The sequence below is a fragment of the Pseudorca crassidens genome, chromosome 17, assembly GCF_039906515.1.
Source record: "Pseudorca crassidens isolate mPseCra1 chromosome 17, mPseCra1.hap1, whole genome shotgun sequence".
Classification (NCBI taxonomy): Eukaryota; Metazoa; Chordata; class Mammalia; order Artiodactyla; family Delphinidae; genus Pseudorca; species Pseudorca crassidens.
In genome coordinates this window covers 34,016,225-34,037,296 of record NC_090312.1, presented here as the reverse complement: position 1 = coordinate 34,037,296, position 21,072 = coordinate 34,016,225, and the positions used below count along the sequence as shown (strand labels likewise).

At 33.1% G+C, this 21,072-nt stretch overlaps 1 protein-coding gene across 49 annotated transcripts in view; it reads left to right on the top strand.

Annotated features, from left to right (window-relative positions):
- Positions 1–21,072, top strand: part of RIMS2 (regulating synaptic membrane exocytosis 2) — a 572,125-nt gene that overhangs the window by 218,851 nt on the left and 332,202 nt on the right. For 2 of the 49 annotated variants that reach the window (XM_067711557.1, XM_067711558.1), the window contains exon 1: positions 3,449–3,886. The exons of 41 other annotated variants lie outside the window; for them this stretch is intronic. In XM_067711557.1, the coding sequence (XP_067567658.1) occupies positions 3,765–3,886 (122 nt within the window). In that variant the 5' untranslated portion in view covers positions 3,449–3,764. Of the gene's footprint in view, positions 1–3,440; positions 3,887–21,072 lie in introns of those variants that run through there. 6 more of the 49 variants (XM_067711551.1, XM_067711553.1, XM_067711554.1 and 3 more) reach the window with 6 other exon arrangements.

Here is a 21,072-nt window from a genome sequence, read left to right as displayed (position 1 = left end):
TTAAATCCAGGCCATTTGACCTCAAGTGCCATGTTCTTTCTGTCCTTATAGAAGCCGCTGATATTTAAGTTACTTGTGAGCCTTCAGTATGTAGAAAATTTAAAACAAATATTAGCTATAAACATTCTTTATAATATTTAGGATATTTATAACAAATTACAAAGTCCATCCAATGAACAATGTTTTTGGTTGCAAATATTGGTCTTTCTTCTATTTATTAAGCCTTATAACATGATGTGGTAGGCTAAAACAAACAAACAAACAAACACAGAAGCTAAGAACCAAATTAAGCCCTGAGCAGTTTCCTGTCCTACTTATGGGATGTGAATAAAAAATAATTAAGTTTTCCATAAAATTTAGGCTTCTTATTTATTAAGCACCTACTCTATACTAGGCACTGTGGTAAACAAATAAATGTGGGCCTTAATCTCGTGGAACTGAGGGTGAAAGACATTAAACATTCTTTTTCAAGTAAATATATAGTTATACTTTTATCAAATGCTATGAAGAAAAAGTATAGGGTACAATGAGAGTGCATAACGGGAGACCTAATCCAGGTCAAAGAAAGTTTTTTTGAGAAAGTGACATTTGAGCCCTTAAGGTTGAGTAGGAGAAGGTGAAAGTTGATAATGAGGTGGGAAAGTGGAAGAAATCTCCTCTGAGATATTGAAGGAACTGTGAGTAAGCCAACCAGAAGTGTGTGTTGTCCAGTGACAGCTGGAAAATAAGGCTCTGAGGAAGGTCGTTGCTATATTGTTTACTTCAAAGAAACCATTTTGAGGCTCATTCCAGTAGTCTTTCTATTGCTTAGACCATTTTTGAAACTCTTGCTGTGAGCTTGCCTTCAAAGAAACTTTTTTTAACGACAGAGAGTGTTTTGCAGTGTAATCACCTTCTTATTTAATAGAGTTGCTTTAAAATGGCTTTTGATTATTTATAAAAATTGAATCTACCCACAAGGGGGAAAACTATATATATATATATATATATATATATATATATGTATATCACAGATGGTATAAACTTTGAAAGTAAGAATTTAAAAATGCATGTTTCCACTTATGGAAACTGACCTTTCATAGATGTGAAAATCAACCTTGTAATCAGAGGCTTAAAAATTTGAAGCACATCAGGTTGCTTCTGTTTGAGTTAAATGGAAGAAACCCATTTAAAGTTACTTGTGAGCTGAAAAATTTGAGATGTTTGCTCTAACTGAAATATACTTGACTCGGTCACTGGCAGGTAGGTTTCGTGTTCATCTATGGAGACTGATCTGTTTACAAATAGATGTGCATATATGTCTGTATATGTGTATGTGTGTGCGCCCACGTGTGCACGTATATAGAAGATAGAATGACAGGGAAGGAGCATGTGAAGTGGAGTCTGAAGCAAAGACCTTCATTCAAATACTCTATCTTTTACAAGCTGTGTGATCTTTAATCCCTTAACACCTAAGTTTCTTTTCATCTATAAAATGATAGCAACTTTATCACTTACTCATAATGTTTTCTAGATATTAAAAAAATTTAGAAGTACTTTATAAGCCAAAAAATACTTTATGACTATTATGTGTATATTTCATAAATAGATTAGTGTGCACCTATAAAAATCTAAAATAATAAGCAAAATAGGAACACTCTTAGTTGAGGACAAATCCATAATTGAAGACCTTAGTTTATAAAAGAAGTAAATGATTTGTTTAAAAGTTTATATTATTACATGTTTACTTTGTGTCATTTAAAAATTTATATTATTGTTTATTTTGTGTTGTTATTTTGTGACATGTTTATTCATGTCAAAAAAGAATTCACCACTTCTAAAAAAACTTCTTAGTGTATTTAAGTGCATATTTATTGATAGTGGTATGTGTGTGAAAGGGTATAGAGGAGGTTAAGGCTAAAAGTTGAGGGAAAAAGGGCTAAAAGGGATGTATCTGTTAAAGAAATGTCATGATTTAGGAACAATTAGAGATCAATAAATATATTAATCATCTCTATAAGTGAGTTGATTTTTAAAATTTGGTTTTAAATTCACCAGAGCTACACCAGAGCATCTGTTGTAGAAAGATGGATGATTCTGGATATAGATTAACCTAAGATTTTATCTAAACCAGAATTACTCATTAAGAATGGATGGTGATCTGGGGTACTCTAAGACCACTGGGGCCGTCAGGAAATATCCTTCTGAAAAATACTGTGACTACCATTATTGAAATAAATTAATAATAGTTGATAAAGTCTCTCTGGCCTTCGTTGTGTTTTTTTGATTTGTGAGAAAGTTCATATTTTATGTGTGCTGTTTAAGTGAGTTTTAATTGATAAGGTATAATTTTTTTCTACCATTACATAAATATCATGTAGTCACTATGTATGGCCTTTAGAAAGGGCCCAGATTGAACATTGTTTACTTTCCTTTAATTGTTCATTTTCCTTTAAAAATAAATAGATGAAGACTTTTTTGTTTTGTTTTGTTTTTTTTTGCGGTACGCGGGCCTCTCACTGTTGTGGCCTCTTCCGCTGCGGAGCACAGGCTCCGGACGCGCAGGCTCAGCGGCCATGGCTCACGGGCCCAGCCGCTCCGCGGCACGTGGGATCCTCCTGGACCGGGGCACGAACCCTTGTCCCCTGAATCGGCAGGCGGACTCTCAGCCACTGTGCCACCAGGGAAGCCCGATGAAGACGTTTTAAAATTAAAGAAGAATTAAGACAACTAAGTACATGTTTTCCAAATGTCTCTTGAGAATTATGGCATTATAAATGCAGGCAATAAAAGCCCTATTGTCTGTTATATTTTTATTGCTTCATGATATCAAAAGAAGGATATACTACTTTTTTTTCAAGTATTTTTTAAAAATTTATTTAATTTATTTATTTTTGGCTGTGTAGGGTCTTCGTTGCTGTGTGCGGACTTTCTCTAGTTGTGGCGAGCGGGGGCTACTCTTCGTTGCGGTGCACGGGCTTCTCATTGCGGTGGCTTCTCTTGTTGCAGAGCATGGACTCTAGGCACACAGGCTTCAGTAGTTGTGGTTCGGGGGCTCTAGAGCGCAAGCTCAGTAGTTATGGCACACGGGCTTAGTTGCTCCGCAGCATGTGGGATCTTCCCGGACCAGGGCTCGAACCCTTGTCTGCTGCGTTGGCAGGCGGATTCCTAGCCATTGTGCCACCAGGGAAGCCTACTACTTATTTTTTGAGTGTTCTGGTCCTATGCAGCAACCTGTACATTGATGAGACCTATATACTCTGTTGCTGGAGTTATTCATTTTTCAGGGAAAGAGAAAAGGGTTGGGAAATTTATAGTTTCTCTCCCTCTTACCTTGTAGTAACATTGAGAAGATACCTTGCCCCATTTTTATTACTTCTGAGATTTTATTGCTGGTAGCCAGATGTGCTGAAACTCCTGATGACAGCATCTATTCATTGCGTGTTTTTAATAGGCTGAGAGAAATATGAGTAGAGTACATGAAAGCAGCTCAGCTTCGCACTTCAGCTGGGAATGCCCAAAAAGCTTACTGCTGTTTAGAATTCTTGCTACAGTCAGGAGAAAGCCGAAAGCCGCACGGGTACTGAATCTTCTACGACTGAATTAGAAGAATAATGACTGTACAATTAACTATCAACCTCTGCTCATTTAAGCGCAGTTTTTACAGAGCTCAGGAGAAATATGGAACTTGATTGGCATGTTTTTATTTGATGGTGTCTGCAAATAGATGACTTTAAAGACAGGTGGTAAGGAAAAATAAGAGAAGGAAGAAAAAAGGAAGGAAAATGCAATTTGAGACATTGCGCCAGGTCTGCAATTCTGTTTTATCTCATTTTCATGGGGTTTTTTCATCCCCACCAAATATTTTACAAAATGAGCTTTTTGGACAAACACTAAACAATACAAGGTGGGTAAAGCTAAACTATATATTCTTCTACTATTGATATTTTCAGAATAATAATCTTATATGTCTGTAAAATTGTTCAGTATTGAAATATTAGTAGTATAAGGGTGTTGTCTTTTTAATCATAAATATAAAATTTTATGTAGTTCTTAATTGATTTTAAGAAGGAAAATAAGCTTACCTCAAAGCACAGAAAGCATCTTAAATTTAACTAGCTTGACCTCTGAAACATAATACAGGCTGTTTCATGATTTCATTTTCTAATAAAATGATTAACTTAAAATGTCTGATAGACATTTTTCCTTTGTGATCACGCCAGTGATTACATTGCATATATAAGGATGGAGATATATAATCATATGTGATTTGTTGGAACATCTGAATTAGCAATCATGCATGCTCTTTATAAAACATGTGGAAGATGTTTTCTAGGTCTAAGACATTTCTCTGTGCAGGGTAGATCAATAATCACTTTAAAACAAGCTATATTATGGAACTGCTAATAACGCTTTGTATTAGGTCAGCTAGTTTGGAAGGATGCTTTGTTATAAATTCCTATTGCTTTTTCAACCTGATCTTTTTTTGGTGTGTGTGTGTGTGTGTGTGTGTGTGTGTGTGTGTGTGTGTGTGGTGAAGGTTGTTAAATTATGGACATATGTTTTAGATGGTTTCTCTGGCTTACACTAAAAGAGATAGCCTATTAAAGAATGCTTTTAAAATGCTGTTTTATCACCCAGTTCTCCCCTCATTTAAGTTGTTTGCGTTTTGAGAATTTCTAATGTTATATACCTAGTGTAGAAAAGACCCCATTTAAACTAAATATATGTGGTGAAAGACTGAGAAGGAAATTCTGTGAACATGATAATGCACTGAAACCTTCTGGAAATTGAGGGAGAACTAAGAGTGCATAGGATATTGCATGGTTTTTGCTGGTCTTTTCCTTTTAGGGTCTCTGAACAATGTGAGGCAGCCTATTTTAGAGATTTAAAAAATACCTATTTCATAGTATATGTTTTGATTTAGCAAATGAAAAGGAGGCTTTTAGAATTTGTTGACATTTAAAATGTTTACTGATGATAAATATATCTATGACCTTTTCATGGAATATAGAATAACGTATCTTTTTTTATAAAATTTCACTTCTTTCCCCATACAGTTCTCTTCAATTAACTAATTTGATTGTTTTTTACGTTCAGTTTTTGGACTAATTTAAAATATGTGAGTTATGAAATTCTGTGATATTCTAAAATAGGCTATCTATATTTTAAGATTTTTTTTCTAGTTTAGTAATACATTGCTTGAGTATCTGTAATGATAAAAATAATCTGTATTGCATTTTACATTTACATAAAAGAGGCAGCATGGCTTTCTTAAAATTTCCATGATCTGAAGCTATCAGACTTTTAGGATTGGTACTCATCCTTTATACATCTATTCCTTGTTTGATTTCTGTTTCTTTTTTTTATGCCAAGAATTTATGTGTTAAAAATATTAATATTTGGGCTGGGTATACATTCACTTTAGAAGTGGTGCTATTAACAGCATGGTATGGAATTAGTTTTAAAGTATATGTTAGTAGTTTTAAAATATGAGAATATCTATTTTTTGAGGGAATCGTGTGCATCCCTATTACTATTCTTTTCCTTGGCCTCAAGTTTCTATTATTGTTGGCATGCTTATAATTGCAATGCTCTCATTATTAAAAAACCTGGAATTTTATGTTGCTGCAGTTAAACATTAAATTGTGAAGTTTCTAATGCTTCTGTGAGGCCAGTCTTATTTAACTTTTTTGATTTTTTATCTAAAATTATCTGAAACTACCAGTTAATCAATAAAGATTTATTCTGTTTTAGGAGGAATAAATCCCCTGCCTTTATATATTTTTGACTTCTTAGTCTTCAGAAAACATGAAATTTTTTCACATGTAGCTCTACTGATCTTCATAAATGCGAACTACTTGATTTACTTTTAATCAAGCAAAACCAATTATACAAAGAGTTATTATTTTAGAAGTATCAAAGGTGAAAATAAGTTTATATGAACTTATAATTAATATTGCCACATATTCTAATGTCTTGGTTACTTTGGGTTCAGATCAGATACAGTGGACTTTTAAAATTCTTATTCTGCTTAGACACTGAATCAGAAAAGTAAGATGTCGACTAAAAATATCATTCTTGAAGAAAAAATTATGGAACAAAGATGATATGAGTATGTCATCAGATGATGTGCTCTTACAACAACTTTAAAAATGTTTCTAAATAACAGGCCTTTCAACTTTGTGGACTGGACATAATAAAGGTCTTAAAGTTGAAGCATCAATTCTATAACTGTCACTCTGGAAGAGCAGTGTTGGTTGTTATTACATTAATAATAATTGTTTAATTGGATTAGTTGAAATGGAATATTCAGTCATTGTATTGTGACATTAAGTATGATCTTTAAAGTGACAGAAACATAACATCATAGATATGGAAAATTGCATTATATTTTATTCTGAATTGCTCTCTAGGAGAAATTACTAGAATAGCACTATGTGTTAATAGTAGACAATCTATTATCGAAAGGGAACTCTGTCAACTAGTTTTCTTGAGACTTTTTCTAGGTAACTAATCTTGTCCCTAAATTTGCAACTCAACTTTCATCAGATTTTCAGGTGGTAGGGCAGTTTACTTCTATGACATACAAGCAATAAAAGGTTAAAAATGAAAATCTCCCATAATAATTATTTCAAAAGCATTTCCAGGTTCAACTTGTCAAAGAAGCAAAGATTTTCAATACACAATAATATTTATGCATTAAAAGTCACTAAACTGGAGGTAACTATAGATTGTTAAAATATTTTGTTATCTAATGAATAATTGAAATTTATTTATGAGTGAAAAAAATCAAAATATTTTAGATGGGCTTTTTGTTGGAAACCATATATAATGACCCTTATGTTTCAAACTGAAAGTTCTTAGCTGATTCTCTTATCATTGTGGTTGTTGAGTACCATTTTTGTGCATAAAGGAAGTGGAAGGATATTATCTTCTTTTACAGCTAAAATAAAACAACCGAAGGTCCAACAAGAAAAAAAAATTTGTGTTGGCATCCAATGTAAATCCACTTGATAGGTTTTGATAAAATGACACTTTAAATTCTTATTATCAAATTTTCTTACTGTAAACTCATTTTTCCCCAAATTAAATTATTTAATCAGGATACAAAGATAATTGCTTTTGTTACCAGCAAAAAGTTCTCAAGTACTAAATTCATTATAAAATCTAAATTTTGTGATCTTGTCTTTGGAAGCAAACAAAAATGTTGGGATGCTAGAAGGTATATTTTTAAGTGTTCAGGGCCTTGAGTAATCAATTGCTTTGAGCAGTATTCAAATAACATAATAATGATGACTATCTTTTGTGGTAATATTTGTGGAAAAAATGTACTTAATAAGTTTTTCCATTTTCGGATTTTTAGTAACATTTCTTGTATTTTCCTACAAACCTGTAATTATTTCTCTATCGCTAAATGTGTGACAGTGAATTTGCTGTGATTGCTGGCCACACAGGGGCATAACAGGACTGCAATTTATTCAAAATAGATAATAAAATAGAGACAGTCTTTCTCTCCTTTCCATCTACATATAATGAGTTATGCAGGCTTTAATATTTAAAAGTAAGATTTAAAAAACCTACTAGATCAAAGAAGATTTGGATTTGTTGGTGTTTTCAATTACAAGTAAGGTAACCATATTATCTGATTTGCCTGGACTGGTCCCAGTTTATGCCTGCTGTCCCCCACTGATTATTATTAGTACTGCTTTTCTCTCTCAAAAGTGTTGTTATTTGACAATAAATTACAGAGCCACTCTAATTACAAAACTGAAATGTAAAGCTTGAATTCACCTAGTGTAAATGGGCTCTTTTCCTCTGAAACATTCCCACAGTTCTAAAGCATTAATATTATTTTAAATAAAATTTGATTTTGCAAAGGAAATAATTATTTCATCTGGTAGTGTTTTTGGTCAGAAATATTTAGTCCTTTACATAGCATTTACTATTGATTTGGTTTATAATGAAGCCATCAATTTATGCTCAGGGTTTTTGGCACAGACACCTGTTATTCATCATGGCACATTAACGACTACTTTGACATTGAAAGAACAGCATGCTTACTTTTTATAGTTCTGGGAGTGCAGTCTGCACAGTGTGCATTGTTTGGAGTTGTTATGATCACAGCACAATCGATTTTTCATTATAGGAACATATTTCATGAACAGTCTGTATTCTGAAAGATAAAGCACCCAAGAGTCTGATGTGAATGCGCACATGTGCATGCACATACCTACACACACATATATGTACGTGTATAAACCTTGTTAAATATATAATTATTATGATAATAGTTATATTATAGACATAAAGGTTTATTTTAACAATTGTCTCTTTATATTTCTAATCAGAGTGACTTTTGATTCCTAGATGTGTACCATTAATATTTTTACCAGAATGTTTATTGTGAATCTTAACCATATACCACAATTATTAGTATAGATACTTAATCTGATACTGATGTGCAGTCTCTAAGTACTATTTTCTCTATTCAAAGAACTTTTTATAAAGTTACTGCTTTTATTGATGACTGACATGTAAAAGTTAGCTATACTTTTTTATTATCAGCTTCTATATGATTGTAAGGAATCTGAGAAAACTCAAAGAAGATAATTACTGGTAAACTTATTTTGTTTAATTCTGGCACTATGCACTGAATAGTAAAGTGAATTCACTTCATATATGCTATGAGCTGTCTTCATATCCATTTATGAATTACTGACAAAGATTCATGTACCCAAGCAAAGAATTCCTAGGGCTGATCTAAGAATTTAGGTTCTGAATTTGAGAAGTTTTAAGGATCTCAGAAATGTTTATGAGCACTTTTTTGGGGGCAAAATGAAAAGAGCCATTGCACGTTAAAATTGTGACATCTTAAACTATGAGGGATCTTTATTTTGTCTAGTGTTTTTCAAGCCATGGTTTTTGTTTGTCTTTTGATTTTAGCAGAGAACACTTCCTTTAAAATCTAACTCAATATGTAAAGCAGTTAAAAGTGGAGCAGCTCTGGTTTAGAAAGTGAGACGTGGGACCCAGATTAGGCTATAAGGATCACGATTTTCAGCTGCTTACTTAAACTCAGGACTTCTTAGTTGAGTTCCTTTAAACTTTCCATTTCATTGCATGACCTTTGAAATGTCAGGTATAGAGGTAAAGGAAAACCTCAAGGAGAGCTGCCATGTTTAGTCAGCAGTTGATTTGTGCCTGACTTTTCTACATATATCGTGGTAGCTTTACATTGTGCAGTGAACACAGGAATTGTGTTCACATCTTGGGTCTGCTACTTGCTGGCTATGTGATATTGGTGAAGTCACTATACTGTGAGCCTCTTGAATTAGGGGCTATATATTTATTAACCTCTGAATTCCCACACTTATATCCCTCATGATTCTTTACACTCAATACTGGCTCCCCTCAGCCTCCAGAACCAAATATTGTTCTGATTTTTTTTTCTTAGTATAGATTGTTTTGTCTCTTCTAGAAGTTCATGTAATTGAAACCATGTAGGTGATACTCTTTTATAAAAGTCAGCATAAAATCTATATTAAAAAAAATCAGCATAATTTTAAAAAAATTCATCCATGTTGTTGCATATTGAGTAGTTTTTTCTTTCCCTAGGAGTAGTATTCTATTTTATGAATATTCTACACTCTAATATTAATCTCCCTGTGGACATATATTTTTATTTCTCTTGGATGAATACCTAGAAGAGGAATCCTTGGGTGATAGGATAGGTCTATATTTAGTTTTATAATGCCAGATCATTTTTTAAAAATAATTAAACTCTCACCAAATATGTTTGAGAGTTTTGGTGGTTTCACACACTTTCCAACATTTGATGATATACATCTTTTTAATTTTGTGTCATTCTGGTTAGTTTATAATAGCAACTCCCTTCGATAGTGTTTGCCTAATGACTAACAATGTCAGGCACTTTTTCATATGCTCATTGGCCATTTGTATATCTTCCTTTGTGAAGTGTCTGTTCAAAATTTTAGAAAATATCTTCCTTTGTGAAGTGTCTACTCAGTTTTTTAAAATGTAGGTTGTTTTTATTAATGAGTTGCAAAAGTTCTTTATTCTAGATATCAGTCATTTGTCAGATATATGCTCTGTGAATATATCTTGAAGTCTGTTGTTTGCCTGTTTATTTTCTTAGTAATTCCTTTAGATGAGCAGAAGTTTTAATTTTGATAAAATCTAATTTATCAGTGTTTTTCTTTTAGAGTTTTTGTTTTCTGTGTGCTGTCAAACAATTCTTTGCCAATCCCTAAGTCATCAAACTATCCTCCTATATATCTTTCAGAAGATTTATAGAGTTTTCGCTTTTTAATTTAGGTATACAATGCATCACATTAATTTTTGTGTGTATGGTGTGAAGTAGGGGTCAAGATTCATATTTTTCCTGGTTGATATCCAGTATTTTACCACCATTTGCTGAAAAGACTTAAAAGACTTTCTACTCTCTACTGGATTGCTTTGTCACCTTTGTAGAGGATTAAATAATTGTATAAGTATGATTCAATTTCAGGGCTATCTATTTTGTTCCATTGATCCATTTGTCTATCTTTCTGCAGTATCCTAATGTCTTACCTTTATAGTAATCTTGAAGTCAGGTAGTGTAAGTTCTCCACCTTTATTCTTTTTCAAGATAGGCTGGATATTCTAGGTCCTTTGCATTTTCATATACATTTTATAATCAATTTGTTAATTTTGATTTAAAAGTTTGCTAGGATTGAGTCTAGGATTGTGTTGTATTTCTGTACATTGATTTAGGGAGAATTAACATCTAAAAACATTGATTTTTCCCTTTGGATATTTCTTCATTTATTTAGGTCTTCTTTAATTTATCTAAGAATGTTTTGTAGTTTTAAGGGTAGAGGTCTTGAATGACTTTTTTTCATAAGTATATAAAGTATTTGATCATACTATAAATGGAATTATTTTAAAAATTTCAGTTTCTAGTTGTTTTCTGCTTTTATGTAAATAATTTATTTTCAATATTAACATTGTATCTTTTGACCTTGCCAAATTTACTTATTAGTTTAATAATTGTTTTACAGATTTGTTACGATACCCTATGTAAACATTCAAGTCATCTGCAAATAGATACAGTTCTACTTTTTTTTTCCAGTATTTATGCTTTTTGTTTCTTTTACTTGTCTTATTAGGACAAATAGTACAATGTTAAACACAAGTTGTGATAGTCCATTAGTTTATTAACAGTTTAAAAAAAGTTACAAATTTTGTAATTTTCCTTTATTATCTTTTTAATGTCTATGGAATTGATAGTGATAACCCTTCTTTTATTTTTGGTATTGGTATTTTGTAATTCATGAAATTCGTCCTTTTGCTTGATCGGTTTATTTTTTATTTTAGCTTTGTTGATTTTCTCTCTTGTTTGTCTACTATTTTGCTGATCAGTGTTTTTATCTTAACTTTCTTTTCATTCTGATTTTCTAATTTTGGTATTTTAGACCATTTAGAAGTCATCCCAGATATTTCATAATTAAAATTTTTTTCTCTCTTTTTCAGATTTTGTAATTTTCAAGATTCTTTCATAATCTCTATCAGATGAAGAGCTCATCTAGTGAATTTTTAATTTCAGAAATTTTATTTTTTGTTCTAAAATTTCCATTTGGTTATTTTTTATAGTCACTGTTTCTCTGTTGAGATTTCCCATCTTTTCACTCATATGAGCATATTATCTTTACTTCCTTTAACATAGTTACTATAGTAGCTTTAACATCCTTTTCTGCTAATTTTAACATCCAGGTTTGCTCTCAGGCTCTGTTTATTGTTTTTTCTCTTGAGTAAGGATCATGATTTTCTATTTCTTAATATATCAAGTAAATTTTATTTATATCTTGGACATGATTAACAATACTTTATAGATAAAGACTCTGACATCTGTTCTGAGTGCTGATTATTTTTAAAGCAGGAAGTTAATATGGCAGAGATTGAGCTACATACTTTGTTTTCCCCTGAGGTACAACAGCTGAAATTTTGGTTTAATTATTTTAATTTTAACTGAACTGTTTGAATTCTTCCTCTGCATGCATGAGATTTGGGCAGTGTTTATTATACACAGAATTTAATTTTTTCTTTCTTTAGCTTTCTTTTTGTCATTCTGTCCTCATTTTCTACTTGCTATATTTGCTCAAACTCTTTCCTTTGGTTTTTTGAGATAGAAAGACTGAGTTTTCTAATATGGATTTAGCCTTTAGGTATTGATTGGATTTGGCTAAAAGCCATAAAAATGGGAAACTCATCCAGTGTCATTCTCTTTTTCCAAATGTCAATTGCACCCCAGTGTCTGTCTTCTTTTTGTTACTCTCTAGGGCCTTCAAATAACTTTTTGTTCATATTTTGCCCAGAACTTACTATCTTTGGGATGGTTCATTTGATGGGAGCTGTTTGGCCATTATCAAAAGAGGAATCTGTTCTTTAGTATTTTTAATTGCATTTGTTAAATGCTGTGCTGGCAGAAATTATATCTGTAGCTACTTTTGTAATCTCATCTTCATTCTCTGTAATTTGTTGTGATTTTCCAAGTATCATTGGACAGTGACTGATTACGAACCTGTTTTAGTTAAATTATCATTGTATCATCAGAATATAGAGAGAATATGTAACTTTTAAATAGTCTTTCTTTTTTGAAATTAATTTTATTTTACTAAATTTTTTTTAATAATTATTTTTTCTTTGAGTATAGTTGATTTACAGTGTTGTGCTAGTTTCTGCTTTACAGCAAAGTGAATCAGTTATACATATACATATATCCACTCATTTTTAGATTCTGTTCCCATATGGGTCATTACCAAGTATTGAGTAGAGTTCCCTGGAAATTAATTTTAATAATATATTTTATTTAACTCAGTATATCCGAAGAATTGCCATTTCAACACATAATCAATATAAAATGATAAATGAAATGTTTTATATTATGCTTTTTTGGTAAAAGGTCTTCAAAATCGGGTATGTATTTCACACTTGCAGGACAACTTGATTTGGACTAGCCATGTTTCAGATGCTTAGCATATATGACTGGTGGCTTAAAGTCTTTCTTTACTACTGTACTTCATCCATATTCTAATGACTATCGCTAGTGGTAAAATATGAGCAATGTATGGATAGGCTTTCTTTATAGAAAGCATAAGATTGACATAACTGATCTAATTATAAGAGAAAATGATCAGATGTAATGAAGACACAAAAGCCATCGTATTTCAATGATAATTTCGATAGGGAATTTTTAAAGGAAATTTGATGACGTTTGTGATGACAATGAGTAGGCTAAAGATGAAGCTCCTCTTTGTGAGAGTAGTCACCAGTTGATTCTTCAACTGGTGTCAGTCACAATATAAAAAATAAAAACTGTGTGCTGAAAATTTGATAATTATTTGTAATCATGGCCCATTTTTTAAATTAATAATTTTTCCAATGCCACAGTGTATTTTTTGCATTGAACATTTTTCTGAACATTACTTCTTTGGGTCTGCTGAGTTATATCTTAATTTTGAAACAAAACTTGGTGAACATAAAAATGGGATACATTACCTTTTCTCAAGAAATGGAAGTTTTTTATAAAACTATTTGCACACAATGTAAATCTGACGATGAAAATACACTTAGAGCAATGTGTGTTTCAAAGAATATTACCATATTTTCCATGAAGCCCACAGAGCTAGAGAAAATGGTCATTATATCCTTTGTCACTGACATTACAACAAATATATAGATGAGCAATATTAATGAAAAATGGTACCACAATTTGATAATACTGTCCAAAGATTATATGGAATTCATCACCTACATGAGCATATGAATCTTTTAATTCTCTCATTTTAGTTATTTTTATTCATGTTGGCTTATATAAAGAAGGTTCATTACTATATAAAACACTTAATATGGGTATTAGCTCTATATTACCACAAGATTAGTAGGTTAAAACAATACCCTTTTATTATTTGCAGCTCTGTAGGTTGGAAGTCCAGGTGGGCTCTGACTTCTCTATTTAGGGTTTCACAAGGCTGACTGAAGATGTTGGCTAGCCTGGGCTCTTATCTAGAAGATCATGGGAGGAATCTATTTCCAAGTTCATTAAGTTTGTTGGCAGAACCCAGTTCTTTAGTTAACATCCATCACCACGCAGTTGCAATTTTTAAATCTTGTGATGAGAACTTTTCAGATTTACTTTCTTAGCAACTCTCAAATATAAAATACAGTATTGTTAACTATAGTCTCCATGCTGTACATTACATCCCCAGGACTTATTTATCTTATAACTGGAAGTTGGTACATTTTAACTACCTTCCATTCTCTCTCCCGCTCCCCGCCGACCCCAACTGGCGCCCACCCATTTCTTCTCAAATCCATGAATTCATTTTTAGATTCCACATATAAGTGAGATCATATAGTATTTATGTTTCTCTGTCTGACTTACTTCACTTAGCATAATGCCCTCAAGGTCCATCCATGTTGCAAATGGCAGGATTTCCTTCTTTTATGGCTAAATAATATTCCATTGTGTTTATATATCACCTTTTCCTTATCTATCCATCGATGGACACTTAAGTTGTTTCTATGTTTTGGCTGCTGTAAATAATGCTTCAGTGAACATGGGGGTGCATATATCCTTTCAAGTTAGTGTTTTCATTTACTTTGCATAAGTACTGGAGAGTGGAATTGCTGATTCATATGATAGCTCTATTTTTAATTTTTTGAGGCATCTCTATACTGTTTTCTGCAGTGACTGAAACAAGTGACATTCTTGCTAACAGCACAGAAAGGTTCCTTTTTTTCCACATTTATGCCACCACTTGTTATTTCTTGTCTTTTTGATAATAGCCATTCTAACAGGTGATATCTCTTTGTGGTTTTGATTTGCATTTCCTGATGATGAGCGATGTTGAGCACATTTTCATGGACCTGTTGGTCATTTGCTGTCATCTTTGGAAAATATCTATTCAGATCCTCTGTCCATGTTTTAATTGGATTTTTCCCCATTGAGTTGTTTGAGTTCTTTGTATATTTTGGATATTAACTTCTTTTCAGACATATGATTTGCAAATATTTTCTCCCATTCCACATGTTGCCTTCTCATTTTCTTGATGATTTCCTTTGCTGTACAAAAACCTTTTAGTTTGATGTAGCCCCACTTGTTTACTTTTGCATTTTTTGCCTTTGCTTTTGTGGTCAAATTCAAAATATCGTTGCCAAAACCGATGGCAAGGAGCTTATTCTCTGTGGTTTTTTTTGTTTGTTCGTTTTTTTTTTTTTTTTTTTTTGCGGTACGCGGGCCTCTCACTGTTGTCGCCTCTCCCGTTGTGGAGCACAGGCTCCGGACGCGCAGGCTCAGCGGCCATGGCTCACGGGCCCAGCCGCTCCGCGGCATATGGGATCTTCCCGGACCGGGGCACGAACCCGTGTGTCCTGCATCGGCAGGCGGACTCCAAACCACTGCGCCACCAGGGAAGTCCATCCTCTGTGTTATTTTCCAGAAGTTTTATGGTTTCATATCTTACATGCAAGTGTTTAGTCCATTTGGAGTTGATTTTTGTGTATTGTGTAAGATAGTGGTCCAGTTTCATTCTTTTGTATGCGGCTGTCTAGTCTTCCCAGTGCCATTTATTGAAGAGCCCATCATTTCTCCAATATATATCATGGCTCCTTTGTCATAAATTAATTGACCACATATGTGTGGGTTTGTTTCTGGGCTTTCTGTTCTATTCCTTTGAACTATATGTCTGGTTTACGCCAGTATTCTGTTTTGATTACCATAGCTTTATAATATAGTTTGAAATCAGGAAGAGTGATGCCTCCTGCTTTGCTCTTCTTTCTCAAGATTGCTTTGGCTATTCGGGGTCCTTTGTGGTTCCATACAAATATTAGGATTGTTTCTTCTTGTTCTGTGAGAAATACCATTGGAATTTTGATAGGAATTGCATTGAATCTGTAGATTGCTTGTATGGACATTTAAAATGTCCATACTAAAATGCAGTATGGACATTTTAGCTATATTAATTCTTCCATCCCATGAGCATGGAATATCTTTCCATTTATTTGTGTATGCTTCAATTTCTTTTTTTTCTTTCTTCTCTTTTTTTGGCTTCAGTGTTTTCATCAATGTTTTATAGTTTTCAGTGTACAGGCCTTTCACCTCCTTGATCAAATTTGTTCCTAGGTTTTTTTTTTCATGCAGTTGTAAATGGGATTGTTTTCTTATTTCTTAATTTCTCTTCCTGATAGTTTGTTATTAGTGTATACAAGTGCAATTGATTTTTGTATACTGATTTTCTTTGCTGAAACTTTACTGAATTTGTTTATTCTAACAATTTTTTTGGTAGAGATTCATATATATATATATACACACACACACACACACACACACATACATACACACACGCACACATATATTATATCGTGTCATCTGCAAATAGAGACAGTTTTTCTTCTTTCTGCTTTGGATGTCTTTTCATTCTTTTTCTTGACTAATTACTCTGACTAGGACTTATAGTACTTTGTTGAATAAAAGTGGCAAGGAAAAGCACCTTATCTTGTTCTGGTCTTAGAGTATAATGTTAGCTGTAGGCTTGTCATATATGGCCTTTATTATGTTGAGGTATGTTTTCTCTGTACCCACTTTGTTGAGAGTTTTTTTCATGAATGGATGTTGTATTTTGTCAGGTGCATTTCCCATGTCTGTTAGAATGATCAAGTAATTTTTTCCCTTCATTTTGTTAATTGCTGTATCATCAATTTTGTTAAATGGTGTATCACTTTGATTGATCATGGTATATGATTCTTCTAATATATTGTTGAAGTCATATTGCTAATATTTTTGAGGATTTTGCATGTATGTTCATCAGGTGTATGGCCCGTTATTTTCTTTTCTTGTGGCTTCACATTTTCTATATCCTTATTAATTTTTTGTCCGCTTTCCATCATTTACCGAGAAAAGAGTGTTAAAACTTCCAACTATGATTGCATATTTGTCTATTTCTTATAGTAGTATATAATTCTTGCTTCATGTATTTTATTTTTCTGTTATTGAATATAGCAATACTTAGAGTTATTATGCTTTTTTAAAAGAATATATCCTTTATTGCTGTGAAATCTTCCTCTTTAACTCAGGTAATATTTTTTCTTAGATTATATTTTGTCTGATATTATTGAGCTGCATTGACTTTTTTATGGTGAGTGTGTGTGTGGAATATCCTTTCCCATTCTTTTAACCTATTGGCTTCCTATATTGTGTGTGTGTGTGTGTGTGTGTGTGTGTATGTGAGACAGAGAGAGATGGAGACAGAGAGAGAAACAGCATATGAGTGGATCCTGATTTTTCTCCAGTCGCACTTTTTTCATTGGATTGCTTAGTCTATTTACGTTTCATATAATTACTAATGTAGTTGGACTTAATCTATCAGCTTGCTATTTTCTTTGTATTTCTTCTGTTGTTTTTTTCCTCCTTTTTTTTTTTTTTTTTTTTTTTTTTGCGGTACGCGGGCCTCTCACTGTTGTGGCCTCTCCCGTTGCGGAGCACAGGCTCCGGACACGCAGGTTCAGTGGCCATGGCTCACGGGCCCAGCCGCTCCATGGCATGTGGGATCTTCCCGGACCAGGGCACGAACCCATGTCCCCTGCATCGGCAGGCGGACTGTCAACCACTGCGCCACCAGGGAAGCCCTCCTTTTTTAAAAATCCTTTTGTTTGATTTATTAATAAGTTTTTGGTATTCCATATTGTCTCCTCTAATATGTTTTTAACTATAACTTTTTAGAAGTGTTGATCTTAGAATTATAATATGCGTTCTTAGTTTATAATTCTACCATGAATTACTATTGTAACATTCTTATGCCATATATGAACCTTATAAAAGAATAATTTCATTTTTACCTCCATTGTACTTTTGCTATTGTCATTATATATTTTACTGTACACAAATATTAGAAACTTTATCATACATTACTAATTTTTCATTAAATTATCAACATTTTTTATTTTAAAAAATAATTTTTTTATAATTACCCACATATTTACTGTTTTTGGTTATCTTCATTCTTCTCTCCAGATACGGGCCTCTTTCTGGTATCATTTTTGTTCTACCTGAAGAACTTCTGTTAGTATTTCATGTTGTATGGGTGATCTTCTTTCAGCCTTTTTAGATTTAAAAAAAAAATCTTTATTTTTGCCTTCAATTTTTAGAAGGGTGTTTCATTACAGATTAGATACAGATTTAGGTGAATTTTTTCTTTCTCTCTCAAGATATATCATTCTAAACATATGTCATTCTTAGCTTGTCATGTGATGTATCTTGAGGCTTGTCATTCAATTGTCTTTTGGCCTTCATTGTTCATGGAGACAAGTCAGCTGTGATTTCATTATTTTTTTTCCCTATTGGTATTGTGTCCTTTTTCTCTGGTTGCTTTAAGATAGCACGTTGTCTTTTGTTTTCAACAGTTTGAAGTATTTAGGTGTGTTTTTCTTTACATTCCCATTGTGGTTCACTGAGCTGCTTGGATGTATGGAATGATTTCAGTCATCAATTTTTAAAAATGTTGGTCATTATCTCCTTAAATATTTCCTCTACTCCATCTGTTTCCCCTTTCCCTCTATGACTCCAATAATATATGTGTTTTACTGTTTGATACTGTCCTACCAATCTCACATGCTTTTCTGTTTTCATTTTTTTTCTGTTCCTGTGCTCAGTCTTTATGTTCTAGTAATTTGTTTTGAGTTCACTCTGTGCTGTTTTTATTCCATTCTACTGTTAAGCATGTGTAATGTATTCTGTACTTCTCTTGTTGCATGTTTCAGTCTAGATTTGACACTTGGTTTCTTTGCAAGCCTCTATCAATCTGCTGAAATTCTCTCTCTGTTTCCCTACTGTATTCACCTCTCCATTAAATTCTTTGACATATTCATTGTAGTTATTTTGAGGTTCTTGTCTGTTAATTGCAACATTCAGGCCATGTTTAGGACTCTTTCTGTTGATTTTTTGTTCTCTTGATTATGGATTCATCTTCTTGCCTCCTTGAATGTCTCTTAAAACTTCACTGTATGCTGAACATTGTAAATGATGCATTTTAGAGATTCTACATTATGTTTTCATCTAAAGAATGCTTTTTAAAAAAATCTTGTCAGGGAGTAAAATTAAAGAGGATCACCTTGGTCTTGTCAAAGCTCGGTTTTTGGCTTTGGACAGTACTCATTCCTTTTTTCTTTGTCATGGGGTACTGCTCTTACTTCTAGGGTATGGTTTCTTACTCTTAATACCTGAATTTTCTGGTGTCTCAACTGGATGCCTTGGGTTCATCTCTCAGCCCTTAATAGGTGTGCTCTCCCAGGCTCCTGAAAGCCTGCTTAAAGTACAGTTTAGGATTTGGGTAGGAACCTGAGTAAAAACTCTGTTTCTAGAGTTTCTTCTCTTAGCTCCCTTCTCTCTAGTAACCTACATCACAAATTACCACTGCATTAGTAAGCCTGATATCTCTGTTTTTAACACCAGATTGTTTCATATACTTAGTAAGTACTGTGCTCTATGCCTGGGCTTCAATTCCTCATACTCTAGTTGTGGAATTGTTTCCAGCCAGAAAGCTAGACTGAAGCTTACCTTAAATGGTTTTCCTTTCTTAGAATTTCAATCTGTGTCATGTCCAGTGCCCTAAAGTGATTGTGTAATCTATTCTGCCCAGTTATACAGTTTATGGCAAGAAGGAAAACCTTACACTAGCTACTCAGGAATCTGTTAATTATTTTATAATAATTTAATAAGCACCAATGAGCCTTCCATCTCAAACAAGAGCTGGAACCTTGGCAATAATTTAAATCTAACCTTATCTTTATCTCATCCCATTTCCTTGACTCCTTCAGTTTGTGGCAGTTATTATATAGAACCCATGTTCATCATTCCTTAGGTTTCTTTTTAAATAGATTTCATATATATCTATAGATAGATTAAAATGTATGTATTCTTAAAAAGCATTAGTGTTTTTTTCATTATATAAAGGTATTGTATTTTTTTCCATGTAATTTTACATTGCATCATACTAATATGGGTTGTGGTAGTTCATTTATTTTGACTGCTGTATGATATTTCATAGTGTTATTTTATCACAATTTTTAACTCACTCTTCCACTGATGGGTATTTGGATTGTTTCTAAACTTTACTATTGTGGAAAACGCTGCTATGAACATATCTTGTAGTACGTGTGTAGGAGTTTCTCTTTTTTTCTTTTTTTTCTTTATATATATATATTACATCTTTATTGAAGTATAATTGCTTTACAATGGTGTGTTAGTTTCTGCTTTATAGCAAAGTGAATCAGTTATACATATAAATATGTTCCCATATCTCTTCCCTCTTGCGTCTCCCTCCCTCCCACCCTCCCTATCCCACCCCTCTAGGTGGTCACAAAGCACCAAACTGATCTACCTGTGCTATGCGGCTGCTTCCCACTAGCTATCTATTTTACGTTTGGTAGTGTATATATGTCCATGCCTCTCTCTCACATTGTCACAGCTTACCCTTCCCCCTCCCCATATCCTCAAGTCCATTCTCTAGTAGGTCTGTGTCTTTATTCCCGTCTTACCCCTAGGTTCTTCATGACATTTTTTTCTCTTAGATTCCATATATATGTGTTAGCATACGGTATTTGACTTTCTCTTTCTAACTTACTTCACTCTGTATGACCTATACTTCTAGGTCCATCCACCTCACTACAAATAACTAAATTTCTTTTCTTTTTATGGCTGAGTAATAGTCCATTGTATATATGTGCCACATCTTCTTTATCCATTCATCCGATGATGGACACTTAGGTTGTTTCCATCTCCTGGCTATTGTAAATAGAGAGGCAATGAACATTTTGGTACATGACTGTTTTTGAATTATGGTTTTCTCACGGTATATGCCCAGTAGTGGGATTGCTGGGTCATATGGTAGTTCTATTTGTAGTTTTTTAAGGAACCTCCATATTGTTCTCCATAGTAGCTGTACCAATTCACATTCCCACCAGCAGTGCAAGAGTGTTCCCTTTTCTCGACATCCTCTCCAGCATTTATTGTTTCTAAACTTTTTGATGATGGCC